Source organism: Tachypleus tridentatus, chromosome 10 (assembly GCF_004210375.1).
Source record: "Tachypleus tridentatus isolate NWPU-2018 chromosome 10, ASM421037v1, whole genome shotgun sequence".
NCBI classification, from domain to species: domain Eukaryota; kingdom Metazoa; phylum Arthropoda; class Merostomata; order Xiphosura; family Limulidae; genus Tachypleus; species Tachypleus tridentatus.
This window is the reverse complement of record NC_134834.1, coordinates 36,012,867-36,038,225: the sequence shown is the minus strand read 5'-3', so window position 1 is coordinate 36,038,225 and position 25,359 is coordinate 36,012,867. Positions and strand designations below refer to the sequence as shown.

At 32.5% G+C, this 25,359-nt stretch overlaps 1 protein-coding gene across 1 annotated transcript in view; it reads right to left on the bottom strand.

Moving 5' to 3' along the window:
- Positions 1-25,359, bottom strand: part of LOC143229053 (uncharacterized protein ZK1073.1-like) — a 91,331-nt gene that overhangs the window by 41,097 nt on the left and 24,875 nt on the right. The window contains exons 2-3 of the mRNA XM_076460764.1: positions 17,842-17,892; positions 4,641-4,704 (exon numbers count right to left, since the gene is read on the bottom strand). Coding sequence (XP_076316879.1) covers positions 4,641-4,704; positions 17,842-17,892 — 115 coding nt within the window. The remainder of the gene's footprint in view (positions 1-4,640; positions 4,705-17,841; positions 17,893-25,359) is intronic.

Sequence of the window (25,359 nt, the reverse complement as noted above, 5' to 3'; positions counted from 1 at the left end):
TCGACGACCAGGTGTTTTTACAATATAGTTCGTATAATTAATTCTCCAAATAACTTCATAGGGACCATAATATCTAGTTTTGAGTGAATGTCCCACACTGGGTAGGTAGCAATACAAAACCATGATATCAGGACGGAACTTACGCTCTTCAGTTTTGCAGTCATAAACATTTTTCATTTTAATTTAAGATCAAATTTTCTCGAGCCAATTCACAAGTGCGTCAAAGCCTGGACCGAAACTTGGAACGTTAACCAATAAGTGCATTTCTTTTGGGTTGTCCTCCACCCATTATTCAAACGGGCTAAATTCGAGCGGTTCCTGAACCAACTTATAAACAGCAAATAACAGCAAATTAACTCCTTCATCCTAATTCTTCTCATTATTAAGACAAAACGTCCACATCATGTTTTTCAAGATAAAATGAATCTCTCAAGAGCAAAATGCTCATTTTCATTGAATGGTGGTACTTTAACAGATCGATTAAGTTTAAAGTTTTCATTTTGCCTTGGTCGATTGGAGATGAGTCTAATTTCCATCTTATCAGTTTAATTTCTTTTCCGGCTTCAATGCGAGCTTTGTTGGCCTCGAAACATTTATTTTCCTTTCATTTTCTATACGAGCTTGTTCTTTCTCGGCTTTGATACGATTTTCTTCAAGCTCGATTTGCTGGGTTTCTAGCTTATTTTTATCATTCAACGCCAATTAGCCAGTGGGGACATTAGAATAGTCCATTAATGCTTCCTCAGGAAACAAATCATTATCGACTACTGTTTCTATAAAACGTATTTTAGTTCATTTTTTCATTGATTTCTTAACCTCTGGTTCTAAAACATCGGCAATTTCGAGCAACTTGATTTTGTTATTTATTTCTATTTGATCGAGGGAAGGTAATTGAAGAAAATCTTGAAAATCAGAATAATCAGATCGAAAAAATCTTACTTGCACTGATAAATATCAAATGAACTACGATTTTAATTTGCATTAACTTTTGTTTCTGGTTCATATTTTGGCCACTAGTCCCCAGTTTATTATATTACGTATTACAATTTCATATAGTCTTAGACCGAGTTAAATGATAATTTAATTTAGAAGCTAAATAAATGTTGATATGTATCCAATTTATGATACATGCTAACAAGATTGATATCCACTGATTTTAATACAAATATATTTTAATATACAAACAATAACACAGTTTACAATAATGATTTTTACAAATCATGATCTATATACAAAAGTTTTACTAACTTACGAACAATATTGAGTTTTCTTTCTGATCTGCAACTTCCTTGGAATCTTATCGAGGGCCCACGATAATTAATCTGACTTGACGAAGTGCTATCTAGCTCTACGTTTTTCCTTGATCACACGTTGAGTTTTTCGCCGTTGAGGTTATATAATGTGTTCTATAAATATGCGTTTAGGCCCGGCATGGCCAAGCGTGTTAAGGCGTGTGACTCGTAATCTGAGGATCGCGGGTTCGCACCCCCGTGGCGCCAAACATGCTCGTCTTTTCAGCCGTGGGGGCGTTATAATGTGACGGTCAATCCCATTATTCGTTGGTAAAATAGTAGCCCAAGAGTTGGCGGTGGGTGGTGATGACTAGCTGCCTTCTCTCTAGTCTTACACTGCTAAATTAGGGACGGCTAGCACAGATAGCCCTCGAGTAGCTTTGTGCAAAATTCAAAAACAAACAAAGAAACAAACAAACTATAAATATGCGAATGTCCGGTCTGAATCCGCTGAATTAGAGTGGTTTGTAATATTCGAAATTTATAAACGTTTCTGCTCAAATAATTGATCAGTTCCTTAATAGCTGTTAATCACAGTTAGAACTTACGAAGTTTATAGCACCCCGACTGCAGTAAACCAGTAATACATACTGTCTTTTGGCGCGTCGTGTTGGTTACATTTATAGGTGTGAGAATAGTTTCTACAATTTTCAGCTTGCACAGAAATACAAACAATACATCAGTGTTTACGTATACAAATATGTTGTTGGTTCTTACACTCGAGAATCTTCTACAGTTTTAGTGAATAGGCGGGCATTTCGCAAAACAGATGTGACAGTATAAGTTACGTAAATTTCTAAATATAAATTTAACATCGATATTAAAATATATACATACGATATTAAAATACATACATACGATATTAAATTCGTTACAATTTTTTATATGATCCGTTATAGTTGGATTACTCTGAATACGTTTCAGAAACCCGAGTTGCAATCTTGTACAAAAAGTACAGTGAATAACCATTAACTAATATCATGCGTAAACAGCTTTCCAGTAAAGAATTTTCATTAGCTCGTTTTCACTTACCAGTAGCATTGTAGTTCATATTCAACGATCACAATTCATGTTCATTTATTTCCTTTATATTTTCACAATTGAAGATGCAGTGGTAACGCACTGATATTCTGGTTAAGAGCTAATTTTCATACTATAATAATGAATCATTATAGTATTTTAAGATGAAATTATTCACAAGAATGGAGAATGGTGCTGAAATAAGGGAGATAGGCACATTATCACGTTGTTCTTACCATTAACCTAATAAAAACACACTTAACCAGAAGACGAACGTGCTGTCGGTTCCTCTTAAGTTGTGAAAATTTAAAAGAGTAACAAAACATTGACTCCGACCTTTGATTGACATTTTATGAAAAACAATTTTGTGATTAAGAAGAAACTTTATTATATTTTTTAAGTCTAATCTAAGACAGGCTTTTCCCATTTTGTACTATTTCAATTTTTTTTTTAATTTTAGCTCCAACATTTTTAATTAAATCGTGAACTTCTAAATTATATGAGACTTACTTTATATATTGTTAAAGAGCAACTGAATGTGAGCTGAAACTCATGACCTTATATTCCACTCGTGTTTCAATAGCATTTACTAAGATTTACGTAAATCTATTCAGCAGGCAAGACGATAAGCATTTTAAAAACAGTGATATACTGTATAACACTTATTTACTGACATAGGAGTTGTATAGCTCTTTCTTTCAACTTTTCGCACCTTAAACAACATTATAAGCTGGTTTAAAGCCTACATCAAACTTTGAAACATATTGGTGTATTATAATGCTTCGTATGCCAGTTTATTTGCACCTGTAAACAATGAATAAAAATATACTTCGTGCGAATGGAAATGAAACAATGTTTAAAAGGAAGGAGGCCAAAATATACATTACTCCGAGAGTGAGCAAATAGACTTATACATGATTTACTGAGTACTTTGTTAAACATTAAGAATAAAATAAACCAATAAAATCACGTGTAACTAAGCCAAGGTATTAAGTGGAAATTAAAACCAAACGTGTACTCGCATAAACTGAACAAGAGTTTATTTAGCTTATTAGTGGTCTTGATTAAAAATATTTTCTTTCCTGTTATAAAATCTAAGAGAAAGAGGAACCGAAGTCATGCTGTAATGTTTTAATTATCTTTAAAATGTTCTAATATAGCTTTACTATGTATATATATATATATAAACTCGAGTTAACGTCTTCAGATAATAAGATTGAGTAAAACTGAAACACGTACTCTTTTTAAACCTGTTCTGAATCTTCAGAATAAAACTACAAAACATAAGAATTCAAACGACATACAAGAAAAAACAAGTCTGTATACAACCTTAACCTTTGTCAAGAAATCAGTTTTGGTGCCCTTTCTTTCTAATCGTCATCTACATAAATTATTGGTGATTAATCTTGCTTTACGTTTCATGATAAAACATTCTCCTACCATTTTCTTCAATATTTATTGTCACAGAACCAGAAAGATACTCACTAAGTTACACGATGTATCTTATCTTTAATACCCGAATTAAAACTTTGTTTAGCATATAAAGAAGGATGTTTGTTTGTTTTTGAATTTCGTGCAAAGCTATTCGAGGGCTATCTGCGCTAGCCGTCCCTAATTTAGCAGTGTAAGACCAGAGGGTAGGCAGCTAGTCATTACCACCTATCGCCAACTCTTGAGCTACTCTTTTACCAACGAATAGTGGGATTGACCGTCACATTATAAAGTCCCCATGGCTGAAAGGACGAGCATGTTTGGTGCGAGGGGGATTTGAACCCGCGACCCTCAGATTAGGAGTCGAACTCCTTAACCCACCTGGTCATGCCAGACCAATAAAGAAGGATGAAAGAATTTCAAACACGTAAGTTTATTCTCGCTCTTATGTTTTGTGTTTAAAATATTTAAGTAGCTTCACAAATATATTTATAAGATCTTCATAACTTAATTCAAATATACAATCTGCGTAGATATAATAAATATATATTTTAATTAATTTTAAAGTTGTAAACTAGGCATGGAGGAAAACGAATACGACTCGTGAAGCGCCATCATATGAAACTTCTTGAAACTAAAAGTAAGTAAGGTCTTTCATTCAATATGTCAGCAAAATACAAAGTTCTTGTTTTATTTGTGTTTAGCTCCCGGAACCTTTAACAAATAGTGATTTATTTTTATTGATAAATTCAAATTGTTTTATAAACATATTCTCAGACAAAGCTGTGCATGTTTACAATTGCACTTAGCTTAAGAAGTCGATTAGTCCATGTTTTATAAAGTTCGTGATAATCCACGATTATCCGCTTTAAAACTATGTAGAAAAAGAGAACCTACGATTGCTTCCAAGGTCATGTACTGTGAGAAAAACAGCTTTATTCTCCACCTTCCCTAAATCACCCTGAAAAAGGAGATAAGCATTTGTATTAAAACTTTATGTAGAATTATAGAACAAGGTTAAATAATATTTCTATTCCAAATGAAATATTTGATTCATTAAGATATAATATTGCAGATACTAACGCCCAAAATATCCATACTATTCAGTTATCATATATTATATGTAGTATATCCAGAAGTGTTTCTAGTGTCGGTTATTATTAATCACATGCATTTGGTATAAAGAAATGTAATCAGTGATGACGAGAAACCCACTTGTTGAGAAATTTATATGCAAAAACGGCTCGTTTGGGCTGAGAAAACACTTTACATAGAAGAGCGAACAACGTTTCGACCTTCTTCGGTCATCGTCAGGTTCGAAGAAGGTCGAAACGTTGTTCGCTCTTCTATGTAAAGTGTTTTCTCAGCCCAAACGAGCCGTTTTTGCATATAAAGAAATGTAATATTCTGTATTGTCTAGCATGACTGAACAACTCGTGGAAAACTGGTGTGTGTGTGTGTGCAAAAAAGCTAAATTAATCTAACATAGTTATTAATAATAGCGTATATATAATAAAAGTAAAAAGTAGAGTCGGGGGTACGTGTTCTTAGTTTCCCATGTATTAAACACTCATGTTGCTTAGAATCCATTGTGACGGCGAAAATTCGTTGTGATTGTAGTATTTATTTGTAACCAGTATACTAGTGTTTAGTGCGACATTACTATTTTTCTGTAATACAGGGTTTGTAACTTATTGTGATGCGTGTTAGTGAATTATTTTAGTAATGTTTTATTTTAGATTTCGAGTAAAGGTTTATCTCATAAGTATTTATACCACAGAATTAAATTTTAGAAGAACCCACTTAATGATACGGAAACGCTTGTCTGTATCGAATTTATTTTTCGAGGTATCAGTTACTTTAAAATTATTAATTGAGCAACATTTGTTTACTCGTTATCAGTTAAGTAAGGGTTATCTCATCGTTAAACCTTTTTAATACTATTGTGTTGTAAGTTATATGTTACTCTTTATTTATTTTTAATTTGAAGAAGCTTTATGTCGTATTATTATTATTATCATTAAACATGAAACAACAATTAATGACGCATACTTGGTTTAATAGTAACAGGATTCTTGGATGTTGAAAGTGAAAAACAAAATCAGTGTGATAATTATATATGTGCAGATGTAAAGCATGGCGAGTGACATGCAACCAAAATAACATAACAGCTATAAGTTATTTCTGAATTATAACCCAGACGGACTAAAAACAAAACAACAACAAAAATAAGTTACAAACTTTGTAGCAGAATAACATTGCAGCGAAATAAAAGTGCGGAACCAGTATTGTTATATTGCTAAAAAAATGTTATATTCTCACCCTCTAATGAAGAGTTTTTTTTTATTGAATGCAGTTAGGATATACATCTACTCATACATCCAGCACAACTTTTTAATTTCATTTTTTTACAGACAACGTGACAAGGCTAACACACACCACTAGATAATACATTGTCTATGTAAGAACTTTCAGAATACTGAAAGAAAGTACAAAACGAAAATTCAATAACCCATATGCTTTCGGAAGATAAACCTCCTTGCTTCAGTGGTGACGTGCTTTACGAAAGCGCTCGGGTTATTGGTTAACTAATTTTGTATCTTATCTAATTTTTTATCTTCTGATTTTTTTATTATCATGAAGAGAAAATATTGAAGGGAAAGTTTGTTAAATGCGTTATACAACACTGTGTGTTTTTTCCGAAATTTATTTTCTATAACGAAAAATATCAATGTATTGATCTGGTTTCCTTCTGTTTCTGACCGCATTTCTATACTCTCGTATTTTTAATTTTTGTTTTTTTACTAAACAATGTGTTTTAAGCGTCCCGCGGCTATTAACATGTTATAGAGTATTACCTCATAAGGTTGGTTTATTTCTTTTCTTAGTAATACAGCTGTAGAGAAAAACACTTCTGCTAAGACATATAGTATTTACAAAATTTACTAAACCAAAGGTCATAGAGTGATACTTGTGGGCATACGGAAAGCTTGTAAAATTCAGTATAGGTATTTATATCAATAAATAAAAAGCATTTAATTCATCAGTATCAAATACTCTGTTAATTGTTACAGAGTAATAACGAAAAGTTATTTTCATATTATATTATCTATAATTATTTTCTATGTTGATACAGATGGGAAGCTAGATGGCGAGTATAGGCACCCTTCAGGTTACCTTTTTAAATATATGTTGTAATTATACCTCAGTAAAAGAATCAAAGAAAGAAAATATATATATAACATATAACATAACATAACATATATAACATTTTCTAAATAGGCCCGTTATGGCCAGATGGATTAAGGCGTTCGACTCGTAATCTGAAAAATGCGGGTTTGAATCCCCGTCTCACCAAACATGCTCGCCCTTTCAGCTGTGAGGGCGTTATAATGTTACGGTCAGTCTTACTATTCTTTGGTAAAAGAGTAGCTCAAGAGTTGGCGGTGGGTGGTGATGACTAGTTGCCTTCCCTCTAGTCTTACACTGCTAAATTATGGACGGCTTAGTCCATAATTTAGTTTAGTTTTTTATCCATTTATTTTAAGAACAATGAAGTCCATGCGGGGAATCAGTGGTTAAGTTTAAGGAAGAAAAATGTTAACATTTGGATTCAATTCCTGTGGTTGGCATAACATTCATAGCCTATTATGTATCATTGTTCTTAACAATAAATAGATATAAAATATGTAGGGATGGCATATAAAGCGCATTTGAATAGCGAGAGCAAAATATTTGGACGTAAAGAAGCTCATTAATTATAGCATTTGTAATAAGTTTACAGTAGACATTCATTCATTAATTAGCAAGTGAACATTTTTTATTCAATTTTGGCTAAATTAGCTAATTATTGAATGGGTATTTGCTGTAAACTTCTATTTAATGATATAAGTGTAGTTACCAGTTTGGCCACCAGTTTTGATTTTATTCCTTTAAGTCGCACGCACAATCATTTGTCGGCCGCACTTATTTCACTAATTAAGGTGTTTTTGATTAGATATCATAATTTTGTTTCTCCATGCACACTATAAACCACAGAAAGTAAGAAAGTGATACTCTATGATGACCAACATTAGCCTTAGGAGTACACATTGATATTTGTGGTAGGCATAGACTGCAGTCGAGTAAACAATTCTCAAGACTAGAAATGAAACATACATCTCTCTCTTTTTCTTTTTGTGCTGGAATGAGTTTACCAGTCACGATATTTCTATTCTGAATTCGAAACTGAAAATCAGACCCTATGAAGGCTTGTCAGTGACTTTTTTGTTTGTTTTTCATATGCCTGGAGAAGCAGCACGTTTGATTGATTGCTTTACTGTTATGAAGACATTACAAGGAAGATTCTGATTCTATTTTTCATTAGACCCATTCAGAAGTGATATGTAATGTTTTATATACGTTCTCGATACTTCTAGAAAAATCTTTATTATATAATTGAACACAAATATAATCATTAGAAAATACTCCCATTTTGAACAGTATTACTGGTATAGTGTTATGAAATAGAACAAGAACCTACTGATAACCAAATGAAATATTCACTTCATATTTGGGAGTTTGAATAATTTTTGTGTGAATAGTTTCATTTTTTATTTCACACGTTTTTAAGTGATACAGTATATTAAGGCTAACATGCTTCTTCGACCACACAACATATAAACGTCCATAGCGTTTTACAACAATAATATTTTGGAGCTTACATATTTCTGGAAGACAAGGTAATATAGTTATACAAGACATAATCTATTAGAGTCAATATAGATTTATAAGATACAATATTTTGTGTGCACATGCGTCTCCAAGACAATATATTAGTTTCAACGTTATCCTATAGGACACAATATATTAAAGTCAACGTAAACTTATAAGATACTATACTTTAGGCTTAGATGCTCCTACAAGACACAGCGTATTGGAGATTACGTGCTTTTGGGAGCCACAGCATTAAAAGATGATAATATACAACATCTTACGATACGATGTTGTAACTACAACATTACGGTTCATTTTTTTAAGGATTTTAAGCCAAGTATTACTCTTTCTTGCGGTGGTTTGCTTGTAGCCTGACGAAGAGCAGTAACGGTTTAGAATGTTTTAAACAAAAGAGAGTTTTCTGGCAGTTTTAGCTTAATTTATAAACTAAACATAAAATTAGCAGAACACTGCAACATTAAATCCTACTCTTCCAGCCTAATTTTAAACTAAAACTCTTTTTGGTACTCAGAGCTTTCCTATCATTAAAGTGTAAGAAAAACTAAAGCTAATTCTTCATCACACAGCAACTACAAACTTATTACCTATTAAATTAAACATTATGCAGTTGTGAAACCTGCTATGCCACTAGTGCTCTATATTTGAGGAATCGTAATTTCCATGCTTATGGTTTAACTGTAAAACTAAATCCGGCGGTAATCGAAAGTACGGTTTATGGTTTTCTATGGAATTCCTTTAAAAAATCAAATTCCAAAAGGTTGCTGTTTATTATAAAAGTTATCAAGAATGCTTTAAAGGTTATGTTGGCTTCCAGTGGTTCATCGGTAATTCTGAAGACGTATATCGTTAAAAACTGGGTTTCAATACCCGTAGTGGTCACAGCCCTGTATAGTACAGTTTTTGATATATCTCTGCTTCCTCTTCTTGTGCAATTCTTTGTTCTTCTGATCATGTCAGCAGGCATCATTCTTCTGGACTACAGTAATTTTAGCTTTATTATATCAATGTTGGATAACTATTTTAGATATTCTTTGGTTTAATCCTCACTGCGATGTTTGATGTAGGCAAATTAACGTTATCATACAATTACTTAATTTCTTTCAACATGCAAAGAACCGAATACGCTTTATGCATGAGAGTTATGTGCTGCTAAACTACATTTATGAGACTAGATATATTGTGCAACAGTAACAATAGCTCTCCGTTCTCTGAAGTCGGTTTTTCAGGCTTGGATAGCCTTTTAAAGGTCTGTTACAACGGAAAAGGCAGAGAAAAAATTGAGACTTGCACTTTTCTGACTGTATGGGTTGGAGGTAATCGTTTTCCAGCCACCATCCTTATTTGGGTTATATTCTGGAAGGATTTTGCTTACTGGATCAATACCTTTTCATACTGATTCAGTTGGAGAATTTCTGAAGGAACTGAGTCAAGTATTAGAGTCTAACAGGCAGCACGATGGACATATTCCTGTACGGTATTTCTATACACAGTACCTACAGGTATATCATGTTGGCAACCCATCATCAGGAGCAGGATGTTCTGTATACCCTAGCAACCATTTCCAAGCATCATCAGTGATTGGTCGATCCAGTTGTACCCATTCACTTTTGTAACATAATTTACTGCATGGCATGCAAGGATATCTCAGCATTTTCTAAACACTTCTTGTGATGCAATATAAAAACTGTTTTGAAGGTTTTAAGAAGTTTACTTTCATTCAAAGCTTCACACGACAAATACCGCAACATTATTTTTAATTACCTTTTGTTCTTTTACAATTTCCTGCAGTAGACATACTTCTATGTTGTGCATAGTCAATACAACTAATTTTGCAACCAGCCCTTCCGACACCATATAATATATTGGATATATCTCTAATTTTAGGATAATGAGGTGCAAGGCGATATAAACAAATTAATTTAGAAACACAAGCATTTGAATCAAGGTGGGTTTTTTTGCACTCTTTTAGATGTGGATCATGCATATCTGAGTGTTGTAATCATCCATCTGCTGAAAATATCGCTTGGCTTTTAGTGCAATACATTTATCAATATTGGTGAATATCGTGACGAAATCTTCAATTACTTCAAGCACAGAAACTTTGTACAACTCGAAACACATCCAAGTAGCAGCCACACTGTCATTAGCACCTTTGTTGTATAAAGAAAATGTACTGTGAAGCACATTTCCATCTTTATCAAAAGCAGCATTGAAATTAGAAGTTTCTGAAAAAAAAAAGACTCGATATTAGAAGTGTCTTAACTTTTCTATACAAACGTTTGTGTATTTATCTGTTACAATTTGTTTCAAATGCCTTGCACAATGATGCACACACTTCACTTCTCAAATGTTAAAGATTTTTAATGAATTCACGCAGGTAAGTCTCTCGATAATGCAATGAATATTCTACCAAATTGTGTGCTCAGCCTTCTTTGAAACTAATTCTTGTGTACATAGCCTGTTGTGTTTAAAGGTAAAGTATTGCACATCCTATTATATTTCTTACAAATTATATTTACAAGTAATCTTGCGATTCAAGGCTTGTCTGTTAATTTTTATTTGATTTTGCACATGTTTCTCTTTTCTTGCCTTTATTAACCTCATGATTTTTATAATAGGCTCGTAATATTCTGTTTCTTCTGATTGTACTTCTTTTCATAACAGGATTTAGCTCTTAAATGATAACGATCAGAGTTGGCAGCATAATTATTTCACTTGTGAATTCTTACAGTTGTATCTTCATGATAGGCTAAATTCATCCTAGCACGTAAAGGTTCAGGATTAGCATCACACCTATGTTTAGCAAATGCTTCACAGCTGTTGGATTAGTGTAATAGTTATCCTGTCCCCGACGTTCTACCAGAGATAGATCACTATACCACTTATCCAAAGCATAACGTTTTTTATCCGAGATGGATTACCATGATATCTTGCTTGTACACGATTTAGTATTGAACTGGAATTACTTTTATAACACTTACGTGTAGTAATTTTATATGAGGCTAAGAGTAATGGTATTGAAATAAGCTAAGCCTTTTTTTCTCGGAGTTTGCTTTATAATTATACTTCCTACTATTGTTCACTACTGCACTACTATTAGCCCACTTAGAAGATGTTTAAACAGGTTTACTTGAAGTATGCTCGTGTTTGTTTGGTTGTACCATTCTGACAAGGATATGCATCAAAGTTACGCTAAGCTGTGGCAACTAGATATTCAAATGCTGCATTATCGTGTGCATTAACAATCGGATGTCCACTTAACGTGTTACAGCCTTGGGATTCACATATTGTGTCAACAGGTCTTTCAGCATTAAAAACAGCAATTTTCCCTCTGCCAGCTGGACATTACCATTATTGGTTAATCTAGTGTTTTCTGTGAAGGAAGGAGCATTTGATTTTCACTATATTTCTTGGCTTATAACACTAAGCAGTTCACAGGAAACCTTTTCAAAAATCTGTTGAATAATTAAATGATCCTTTATATATATATATATATATATATATATATAAAAAAAAAAAAAGTCGTGTGCCCAATTCAAATATTAACATTTGAATTTTCCTATAATATAGCCCCCCGCTAGTACAGCGGTATGTCTCTGGATTTACAACGCTAAAATCAGGGGTTCGATTCCCCTCGGTGGGCTGAGCAGATAGCCTTTGTGGCTTTGCTAAAAGAAAACAAACAAAAAAAAAACCTGTAACATAAATAACCACGATTTTTCAGTTTAATTAAGTTGTGCAGACTTTTTATTTAGTTTGAAACTTAGTCGACTGAGAGCTTTACTCTGGAGTTTTCCTGATCGAATCTCCAGTTACAAAGCGGACATACCTCACATTCTTTGCAAAAATCAGTTAACATAAGCGTACTCGCAAGTCTTACTTTACCGCATACTTTCTACACTGAAATATGTGCTACGAACACCCAAATAATTAAAAACGAATTTTAAAATCTCATGAAACTATCCCAAGATACCAGACAAAGGTGATTCGACCTTCGTTAATCCGGTTTTAATTGCAGTTAAACAGAAAACAAATATTATCAATTGTTTAGAATATGAAAGAATATTCGTTCTTCAGGGTATTTAAAACAATAACAGTGATTCCGAATGTTTAGCTTAAGAGGATATGTTTCGTATCATTGCTTAAATTTCGTGTATCAAAACAGAACAAGATTAGCAAGCATAACTAAACATTATATGTAATCAATTTAATAGTCATCTCTGCAGATTTTGTCTCTATGAAAGTTCGTTTGTTTTGAATTTCACGCAAAGCTGTACGAGGGCTATCAGCGCTAGCCGTCCATAATTTAGCAGTATAAGATTAGAGGGAAGGCAGTTAGCTAGTCATCACCACCCACCGCCAACTCTTGGGCTACTCTTTTACCAACGAATAGTAGGATTGACCGTCACATTATAACGCTCCCACGGCTGAAAAGACTAGCATGTTTGGTGTGACGGAGATTCAAACCCGCGACCCTCAGATTAAGAGTCGAATGTCTTAACCACCTGGCCATGCCGGGCCCTCTATGAAAGGTCGACCTCTGTATGAGCTTTCAGCTTCGCTTTTAGAGATGGAAAAAGGATGTTTATTTATTTAAAATGTACAATGGACTATCTGCACTGAAGTCCACTTTAGGAACTGAGCCATGAATTTCATCACATTAAACTCTGGAGCTTACTGCTAAGCTATCGGGTAGCAAACAAACAATAAAACACAAAAATATTATAAAGATGAAGTACGTAAAATACAGTATAGAAAAGAAAATATTTTAGATAATTTTACTAAGTCTAATGACACTAACTATTTTGTTTGTAAAATCTAAATAAGTTTCCTCAGGTTGTTACTGGTAAGTAGTTGAGAAAATATTGTGAGATGGAAATTCTATATTGCTATTTTGTACGAGATTTTTTTTTGCTATTAACCATTGAAAGTTGATATATATATATATATATATATCGAGAACTAAATTGGTCGTTTGTCGAATTCAACTCTTCACATAATAAGGAAAGGGCTGAAATTTCAGGAACTCGAAAATTATAACGAAAAGGATATGTGTTTGTAATTCTGATGGTGTAACACACACAAATTTTATACGAACATAAACACAAAATTAGCAGTCAACTAGTTCATAAATTATTAATTACTAAAATGTTAGATACTTCTATAAAACCTAAATTTTACACATGTACTTACAGTGTATTTGGAGCTTTATATTGACATTGCTGAAGTAACTGACTGTTTAATATGCATGAAATGAAAGTTATTAATTATAGTTTGCAGTATAAAAACAAATTTTGCGAATTTTCGCGTTAGATGATTAAGTAAATATTTGATGTTTAACAATATATTCAACAGAGTTAAAAAAAGAAAGATAAGTACTAAAGGTAAATTTTTCCAGATAGCTGACCATAACGAACAAATTAACATAATCGGTTTATGGAATGTATTAATAAATACAAAATCTATCTTTTGGCGTGATCAAACAACTGTTTTTAGTGAATGCATAATTGAATTAAACGTGTACGACACTATACAGGCCATAAAACACAAAAAGCAAACAGGCGGGAAAGAAGTGTATACTTTGGTTTTGGTTGCTAAGCAGTTCATTATGCGTCATTTAAGTTTAACGAGAACATTGTAACGAACATTAATTTTATATACTGAGAATTAAAAACTAGTGTTTTAGTGTACTTTTTAAAAGAAGTAAAACGACTGATGTTTATTTTAAGGAATATTAAGTATAATTTTTTCTCGACGTTTTCATGGATCTTCATAATTCTGTGGCAAAATGTTACATTGTTTCAAAGTTTGTGTTTTGGTGTTAAACACAAATCTGCACAATGGAATGTTTGTGTTGTGCCTACCGAGAATATTCAAACAATATTTATTATGACAATCACTCAGTCTTATCACTGATTCACTGGGGCCATTTATTCCAAAGAAAAGGTAAATTTTAGAAAATGTTGCATTAAACTGAAGCAACGAAAATATTATTGAATAAAATAAAGTTATACAGTATGAATGTTTTAATGATTGTTTTATGCCCTATGTTTGCATCTTTCACAACAATGTTGGAAGATCAGATACAAGTGTCATTTTCGTTGATAGACATGGTTGTTTCATAGGTGTAAAACTTGGTCGAAAAGGTTTCACGTTGATCGTAGATTGAAACGTTTATAAAAATGAGTGGTACTTGGCGTAGAATGAATTATCTAATGGTAAAGCCATCTAATAAAGCAATATGAATAAAAATATAAAGTGATAAGGAATATAATTACAAAAGAAATAAAAATTTATATTGTTTTGCTTAAAATTCTCACTTCAGGCTAATAATTATCAAGTTTGTTGGATTTTCTATACACAGTATCTTAGCCAAAGTGATTTAAAATTACACACTAGTGGGAACTGATTTAAAATTATTCCCAAATAGCATAAACATATACTTTACATTGTTCAACTGCTTTTAAATCTATTGATAGAGATCTACTGAATTCTATATGCAACCAAAAATCAAAATTTCCACGAAAGTGGGTCTGAGGCCGGCTGAAAAGTTACCTGCTTTAACAATTCACTCCATAATACAGTAGTATGTTGTCTATGACAGTCAGTAGATACTAAATAACGTCACATAAGAGATGTTGAACGTTGCAATTTGTACTGTCGTGACGTCACTAAAACATGTGCATGCCATGGGTCACGAGTAAAATTATGCACTCCATAGGCTACAACACAGCATGACATATGAACTTCAAAAGCAAAAATTAAACTTTTTTAATACTCTTAATTTTGGTTTTATTTACTCTTAAAAAGAGCGCTTTCAGGAACCATGCGGGAGTACATCTAGTGCTAGTATCTCTTTGTAAACCACATGCGAGATACTCATGAGTGTAATGGCACTATGATTATTTAATCGATGAATTTACTAGAGATTATTACACTTTACTGCGACTGATTTATGAAAGAATAATGCTTCATGGCGGCTAAGCATATGCGGTTTGGATAGTTGCGTGCGGATATTTTGAGCATCCAAGTTGTTTTTATCAATATTCCCTTTTTTCAGAAAGATTGAACAAGCCTAAACGATTCTCTCTACACGTTGATTACTTTTGTAAATAAAAACGGAACTCAGTCGCTTCAAGATGTTGATTTTTTATATCTGAAAGATTTGTTTTTGTTTGTTTTTTGAATTATGCACAAAGCTATACAATGGGCTATCGGTGCTCTGCCCACCACTGGTATCGAAACCCAGCTTTTAGCATTGTAAGTCCGCAGACATACCGCTGAGCTACTGGAGGGCGTGAAAGATTTAATAAATTGAGTTATTGTTCAATTTTATTTCTCTGCTAACTGTAAGTAATGTCATTTCTATAGTTGTTGTTTCATTTTGTGAAGCCTTGTTTTAGATAATGTTTTGCTGTTTTAAACACGTTATTAGTATAGGGGTCAATTTTATGTAGAATTAGCAATAATTTTAGTTTTTAATCGCAAAGCTACGCAATGGACTATCTGCACTCTGCCACAGTGAGTGTTAGACTCCGAAGTTTAGTGTTATAACTCCTCAATTATACTGCAGAGCCATTTGGAGAGGCGAAATAATTATTTAAGCTATAGTCAGACGTAACATCGGTTGTATCTGAGCCGTTTTTAGTCTTCCGGTTCATGCATTTTTTTTCGTTGTAAATTTTTATTTTCTTCTTATTTAACTAATTCAGATTTTTATTTTATTGCTAGAATACCTCATACCGATTACTGCCATCGATTATATATAAAATACTAATGAAAAATAACTTTATAAAACATTCTGTTAACAAAACATTATGATTGACATGTCAAGATGGTTTTTCAGCATGTCCAGGTGGCCAGTTCTTTCAGTCTGGGGGCATTATAGAGTGACTGTCGATCTCTTTATTCGTTGGTAAAAAGAGTAGCTTAAGAGTTGGTGGCGGGTCTTACATAGGGACGGCTATTGCAGATAGCACTCGCGTAGTTTTAAGCGAACAGAAAAATGTATTTATTATTATACATTCATAGATGAACTATGGTTTTCACTTTAACTTTCTGTAATGGCTACATTCGAAACGTGTAATATACACAGTGAGCTTAAAAATACAAACACATCAAATATAATTAGAAAACTATGTATTGTTACTCAGGCGCTCGCAAAAATAGCCAATCATCGTGTTATCAAAAATAAATATCATAAACACAAAGATAACTGGTACATGTTCCCCCTCAATATTTTTTAAAATCTCATATTTTTGAAATTCATCACTTTCTCGGTGCTATCTCAATTAACTAACCCATTTCAAGAGTACCAGAAATTCTTGAATGCTGTGTTAATAAACTCTTCACACACAACGTTTTGTGTTAGAAAAACAAAGAGAGAAAAGGTAAAAACATCCACAACTTTTTCCATCAAACCGTAAAATGTGATATCGTGTTAAGGAAACATATCAAGCTAATTGATCTACTTGGCTATAAAGCAATACTAGCTCACTAATTTCATTTTTCTTACAATTACTATAATCAGAAATTCAAGCATATTTAACACAACGAGATAGTACGTTTACTCTATTTGCAAAAAGCTATTTTTTTAGATCGATTACTCAGTAAGGTTTGCTTACAACTTTATCCGTTAATTTATTTGGCCATTTGGCAAAAAATAAAATCTTCGACAATTCTAGCAGTTCCATTCTTCAAAAAATATCAAACAGAGCAGGGTTGATTTATTAAATGTTATTGTTCCTCTTGCAGAACATTTGTTTTGGAATGATAGAATAAAATGCTACGAAATACTTTCAAGGAATGTTTAAAATTGTATGCGAGTGTGAAGTCATATCAACACACATTAAGAATTACACATTGAGTGTCACGAACATCACTGAGGAAAATCACAAACAGAAGTGACGCAAGTATTTGTCTCAGAAAACTTGCAAAATTTGTCAATTTTAGAGAAAATAGCGAACAGAAAGTATATGCTCAGAAAATTCAAAGATAAAAGTTACGAAACATTTTGTATCACATTAGAATAAAACAAGAAACATTTCTTTAACTACCGTGTTTTTATGGACGAGATTTTATCTAACGAAAGAAATTAAAATATGTCTTTGAAATGATATAAAAGTTAACGTGGTTGAAAATTCAGAACACGTAGTGAACATGTTGTTATATTGTACTAATAGAGGTAAAGAGATGCATTAACCCTAAAAAGTATAAAATTATTAATAAGATATACTATAACTTTTTTCAGAATTTCGTGGACAAGGACATTCTAGATTTGTACATAACATGACATGTAAATAGATGTCTATTGAAAGAGTTATGTGCCTCTGTTTAAATTAATGAGCTACGTCATTGTAATAAATTAGGAAGTTTCACTTACCTGTACAAAAACATTCAACTTTCCACAGTTATGAGTGTCTATTTCATATTTCTGCAATAAAAAGATGTGTAAGCACTTAACGAAAACGGTTACAACAAAAAGAAGAAAACAGTCATTGTTTTAGCGTTCATGTTTTAAACAATAAAATGTTGAATAGTTAGAATTTTAATACATACATGTGCGATTATTGTATTCCTCAAGAAATAATTTTTAAAACGTATAGGAAAGTTAGTACAGTTGTTTTTCAGTTACTGCTTTAAATATTCAAAACAGTATTAATGATCTAAGTGTGTGATTGCATAAGAGCCTTATATTTATATTAACTATTTTACTGTCATTTGTAATTTCTTTTTATTAACGAAATAAACACATCTTTCTTCTGCTATGTGCCTGATGAAGAACAAGCCATTCTTGAAAGCACTTAAGATTTTGGCTTACTTTTTGACTTCTTATCACATCTATTAAGCTTTTCTGATTTACGCTTAGCAAGGCTTAGATCGTTTTTTAAATCGATATGTTCAAGATATGTACGATCAACGTATATGTGTCTTCTCAACTCATTCGGGAAACAACTTGAAGGAAGAATTGAATGAGGTATTTCTCAAAATACTATATGGTATACCTTTTTCATATCGGACTTTGTTAAATACTCATAAATCTGGTAAAATGTTTAGACAATTTGGCCTATTATAAGAAAACACAACAAATAACAGCTTTTAAGTAAACAAAGAATACAGTTTCTTATTTCTTACTAAGTTATAATGGTAGAAAATTTTAATTTTAGGGTTTAAAATGCGATCGGTGTAAACCTGAAATTATGAGGTAAAGTTACCGTAAGTGAAGCTGAAAGAAGGAACCAGAAAGATATTTTATGAACATTATCTATAAGTTACAGTTCACAGATGTTATGTAGACTTTCTGTAGGTTACAGTTCACAGATGTTATGTACACTTTCTGTAGGTTACAGTTCACAGATGTTATGTACACTTTCTATAGGTTACAGTTCACAGATGTTATGCATAATTTCTATAGATTACAGTTTACAGATGTTATGTACAATTTTTGCAGGTTACAGTTCACAGATGGTATGTACAATTTCTTTAAGTTACAGTTCACAGATGTTATGTACATTTTCTTTAAGTTACAGTTCACAGATGTTATGTACATTTTCTATAAGCTACAGTTCACAGATGTTATGTACATATTTCTATAAGTTACAGTTCACAGATGTTATGCACAATTTCTATAAATTACAGTTCACAGATGTTATGTACATTTTCTTTAAGTTACAGTTCACAGATATTATGTACATTTTCTATAAGCTACAGTTCACAGATGTTATGCACAATTTCTATAAGTTACAGTTTACAGATGTTATGTACATTTTCTATAAGCTACAGTTCACAGATGTTATGTACATATTTCTATAAGTTACAGTTTACAGATGTTATGTACAATTTCTATAAGTTACAGTTTACAGATGCTATGTACATTTTCTATAAGCTACAGTTCACAGAGTATTTTATGTAAATTTTATTTAAGCTACAGTTTACAGAAGAGTTGGTATGAAAGCATGGTGTAAAAGTGCTAAGAACTTACAATTAAGAGAAGATAAGAAAAATGGAATGAGAACATCACCCAAGTTTAATGCAAGCTGCAAGAAGATTCTGGGTGGAGATCTAACGCTATGTGTATTTACTACACATTATCATAAATTGTAACATGTAAGTCTTGTTACATTTAAAAGAAGAAGGAAAGGAGTTAAAGCCTTAAGTAATTTTTTTGCACCTTACATTCATTTAAAAAAGACAAAAAGAGGAATTCTTCTGTTATGAATAGTTATAATCAGCTGCATTTGAAAGGAGTGACATGTCAGGTTAGTGTACTACAGTCCACAGTTAAAATAACTGAGCAAACACCTAAAGACATTTGACATTAGTATCAATTACTGTTAAAAAAGAAACTGGGTCGAAGCATAAATTTACTGTAAGTTATATTTGATTAAGAGGCAAAGTGGAAACATTATAGTAAGTTTAATACAAATTATAGTTGAGAGAAGGATAAATATAAATAAAAACGAGACGAATCATCTTTCAGTTACTGTTCATAAAACAGATATTTTGAGAGTGAAACTATCATGCAAACTTAATACTAGTAACAATTTGAAAATTTGTTTACATAAATACAATTTTGAATTGAGAACTGATCGTAATTCCTGTTGCTAGAAGATACATAAAACGTGTGGTTTTACCGCTACAATAATTAACTATCTTATATTCGCAAGAGTCTGTGTTCTTTAAATTATTATGCTCATTAATTTTGAATTCTTATACCTTCATTGTATTGCCTATATACTTAGGATTACATATAGAACATCTTTATTGATACAAAATGTTAGAGTTTAGCAAGTTTGGTATTTTATCTTTTACATTAAAGAAATGTTTAATTCTATACGTCGGTTTCAATACAAATATTAACTGAACTTGTGAACATATTTTTCTAAACATTAAAAAATAGTACTCTTATAAAATATAAAGAAATAAGCATCTCAAATAAGGAATAAAGGTATCATAGTTAAAATACAAACCTGGAAAAATCTTTTTGTGCTTCCATTTGAAAATCCAGTTTTTAATTTTAATTAAAATGTATAAATATGATAGTTTACATTTTTCTTGATATTCTACTGTAAATCATTTTCTATTGTTTACTGTTTAAATAACCCAACAATCTTTGAATATGTTCTTTCTGTTTACAAACAACAAAAGTGTGGTCTAAATACTTTTAATAACAAATAGGTTTAACTTATTTAGAACACTCACCCATCCAACGTTTGTCATAAGGTCTTAGGAACACATTAGAAAATACTGGTGCTAATCTAGATCCTACCTGTCTGATCATATATCTCTTGACTAAACACAATGTGTGATGGTTTTACAGCCAAATCCAATAATTTTCTAAATAATTCTTAAAATAATCTACAATGTTTTTCTTTGTTATAAATTAGATTAACGACTAAAGTGTTTCATCCAAAATAGTTATTTTTGTACAATAATTCAATATCAGTTGCACAATAAATACTATTTTCAAAATGTAACATTCGTATTTCTTTCCCAAACGGAACTGTCTGAAATAGTAAATACGTTAATACTAAACGACTCTGTATTTTACAATGAAACCTGTCCATTCATGATTATAAATATTTCTATTAGATACTGTTAATCTTATCTAACATACTTTCTTATATATTGTTATATTCTTAATCATTTATTAATCTTATATTCTTTAAAGTTATTCAATATCATTATAAATACCTTTTTCTTAAACTTAGTTTAATCTTTTAAACTATCTTGAACTTCGTTAATAAAATATATTTAATCTAATAATACACTTTAATTTAATTTGTCTGTTTTTGTTATAAATATATCTTTAACATTTTTTAAATGGTGAAAACCTTTTAATTCTTCTAGACTTATTTAAGTGATTTTCTGAAGATGATCTAAGAAGATCGAAACGTTGTTCTGTACTTTATCTTGAGAATACATTTTACTTCAAGTGGGTTTCTCGTCATCACAAATTAAGTGATTTTCTTTTTTATTGTATCTATGAGAATACGTGAAAGCAACTTATGTCACTTGCATTCCAATACTTGTAAATGATTTATCAATACCTAATCAAATATAAATTGTATTAAGTTGATATAAAAATGTTTCAAAAGTGTACTGATTATAATAACTACACCTTAAGTTTTTGTAGATGGTAATCCAAAATGTAAATATTTAGATATTAGTTTATTAAAGTGTTTCAGATGGTAACCCAAAACCTGTGAACCTCTAGACATTGTTTCTTATGATTATCTGGTGATAACCGAAATTGAACCTTTAGATGTTACTTCTTAAGGTTATCTGGAAGTAACCCAAGTTGTAAAACTTTAGACATCATTTCTTTCTCCACTTCACTTAAAATGCATGTCAGAACATTAAAGATGACCTGATCAGGGTATCGTATAAAAGGTTTTTGCTTTTGTTTGTTTTTGGAATTTCGCACAAAGATACTCGAGGGCTGTCTGTGCTAGCCGTCCCTAATTTAGCAGTGTAAGACTAGAGGGAAGGCAGCTAGTCATCACCACCCACCGCCAACTCTTGGGCTACTCTTTTACCAACGAATAGTGGGATTGACCGTCACATTATAACGCCCCCACGGCTGGGAGGGCGAGCATGTTTAGCGCGACGCGGGCACGAACCCGCGACCCTCGGATTACGAGTCTCACGCCTTACGCGCTTGGCCATGCCGGGCCTTCGTATAAAAGTCTACTTTTGATTAATGTAAGTTAGGTTGTCATTAAATAACATAACGCTTGTGTTAAGGTATAAAATATTTTTTACGGTGTTACAGTGCTGATCTACGAAAGCGGTTAATGTGCAAAGCTTTGTTATAATGTTTCTTATTAATTTTTTATATGAACGAAAATTCAAGTCCGAATAAATACAAAAATGCAACTAGAGGACTAAAATTATCATCCATAGACAATTCATATATTAGCTGAAAGACATACAGGGTATAATGGATAAAGAAACTGAATGAAAATATCATGTAGAGTTACAAACATGTTAAAGTTGAAAGAAGAGACGAAGTGGAAACATTTGTAGCTGAAGGAAGAGAGGAAGTGGAAACATTTAATACACGTAACAACTGAAAGATTTGCTAAATATGATACTTTATATATGAGTTAGTGATATTTTTGTAGGCTATGCGAAACAAGAGGAGTGTTATGTCTTTGTTAGTTTAAGTATCATATACCATAAGTATTCTAGTCTAAAATTAGAATGAGCTAGAATTTCATGAAAATATTTTTATATTTGCCTTGATATGTAAAGATGATTGTTCATATATGTGCATCTTGACAAAGGTTGCGTTAGTTAAACTGTAAAGTAAAATGATACTCTTATACGATCTGTATTTGTTGAATATTTATCGTAATTCTGATTCATAATGCTTTCCATTTTTGTGAGCAATCGTAAAAGCAGCCTTTAGTAATGTAAAATAAGCTTCAAATATTAAAAGTAGCAATACATATTTCTGTCTAATTAATGACGTCCATCTTACATGTTTTATTTTTATTTTAGCGAACTGATAGAGTTAAGTATAACACTTTATTAGTTTCGTTTCTGTTTATTTGTAAATCATACAACTTCTGCATTGCTGTCGGTATCGACCCGGCATGGCCAGGTGGTTAAGACACTTAACTCGTAATCCAAGGGTCGTGGGTTCGAATCCTCAGCACATCAAACTTGCTCGTCCTTTCAGTCGTAGGGGCGTTATAAGTGACGGTCAATCCAATTACTTATTGGTAAAAGAGTAACCCAAGTGTTAGCAGTGGGTGGTGATGACTAGCTGCCTTCCCTCTAGCTCACTCTGCTAAATTAAGGACGACTAGCGCAGATAGCCCTCGTGAATCTTTGCGCGAAATTTAAAACAAACAAGAAAGGATAAACGAGCACAAGAAAAGAGAAACGGATTTTAGACTTACTAAAGATAAGAAAAGTTCCTATTAAGGCCCTTTTAATAACCTAAAATTGGTGAAAAATAATCCTAACAAAACAAGGAGGTGAAATATATGTATTCTAAGAACAACAAAATAAAACGGGTAAACAAACAAGGAAACTTATAATGTGACGGTCAATCCCACTATCCGTTGGTAAAAAAGTAGCCCAAGAGTTGGTGGTGGGTGGTGATGACTAGCTGCCTTCGCTCTAGTCTTACACTGCTGAATTAGGGATGCTTAGCACAGATAGCCGTCATGTAGCTTTGCGCTAATTTCAAACCAAACCAAACTGTCGGTATCCCTTGTGTTATTTCTAAACTTTCATGTCACGCATTTACTGAATCTATATTCCTTTATGTATCAGAAAGATACACATTCTGATAGAACCAATAGGAAGTTATGCGTAATGTTTAAGTCACCGAACTAATGTTGTGTTTTGTCATAGCTTCTAACGGTTTCTTAAGTTTGTTTGTTTGTTTTTGAATTTCGCGCAAAGCTACTCGAGGGCTATCTGTGCTAGCTGTCCCTAATTTAGCAGTGTAAGACTAGAGGGAAGGCAGCTAGTCATCACCACTCTCCGCCAACTCTTGGGTTACTTTTTTACCAACGAATATTGGGATTGACCGTAACATTATAACGCCCTCACGGTTGAAAGGACGAGCATGTTTGGTGCGACTGGGATTCGAACCCGCGACCCTCAGATTACGAGTCGAACGCCTTAACCCACCTGGCCATGCCGGGCCTGGTTTCTTAAGAATATCAAGAAATAACACAGAAAGACAGGAACGTAGAAGGAGAGAAGTACAACAATGTGATTTACGAAAGAACTGTTGGTCAATATATCTGCCTGTTTGCCCGTTTCTTAATCTATAAGATATAGTACAAATGTGTATAAGCTTTAAACTTTGTTTATCGAAGAGATTGTCAACATGCGGTAAACCTGACACTCTCTAGGGTTTGTAATCGACAAAAGTAATGATAACTGGAAAATTAGATGTCTTCATACAACTCAGTACGATCTTGAAACACAGATAAACAAATGGATTTATGGATTAGCAGATATTTTTTCTAAGCTTGGATCGGTGATCTCAAAGTTTAATTACAGTGGTTAAATGAAGTACGGATCGTGTTAAATATTGTATTTTAATGTAACCAGATTTTTAAAACAACGATAAAGACGATTTAACTGAAGAGTTGTTGACAACCATTTATATGACAGCTAATCCGTTATGTTTAAAATCTGTACCTAAAATCTACTGTGTTTCTATACCTACAAGTAAAGCACAAAGTGATCACACGCTTTTTTAATTTTAGAAATGTATTGAATTTCAATCATTTTCTTACCTATACACGTGACTCTTTTCAGTACCAACCATCATTTTCTTATTTCTACACGTGGCGCTAATCAGTACTAACCATCATTTTCTTATTTCTACACGTGGCGCTAATCAGTACCAACCATCATTTTCTTATTTCTACACGTGGCGCTAATCAGTACTAACCATCATTTTCTTATTTCTACACGTGGCGCTAATCAGTACTAACCATCATTTTCTTATTTCTACACGTGGCGCTAATCAGTACTAACCATCATTTTCTTATTTCTACACGTGGCGCTAATCAGTACTAACCATCATTTTCTTATTTCTACGCGTGGCGCTAATCAGTACTAACCATCATTTTCTTATTTCTACACGTGGCGCTAATCAGTACTAACCATCATTTTCTTATTTCTACACGTGGCGCTAATCAGTACTAACCATCATTTTCTTATTTCTACACGTGGCTAATCAGTACTAACCATCATTTTCTTATTTCTACACGTGGCTAATCAGTACTAACCATCATTTTCTTATTTCTACACGTGGCTAATCAGTACTAACCATCATTTTCTTATTTCTACACGTGGCTAATCAGTACTAACCATCATTTTCTTATTTCTATGGCTAACGTGGCATCATTTTCTTATCTACACG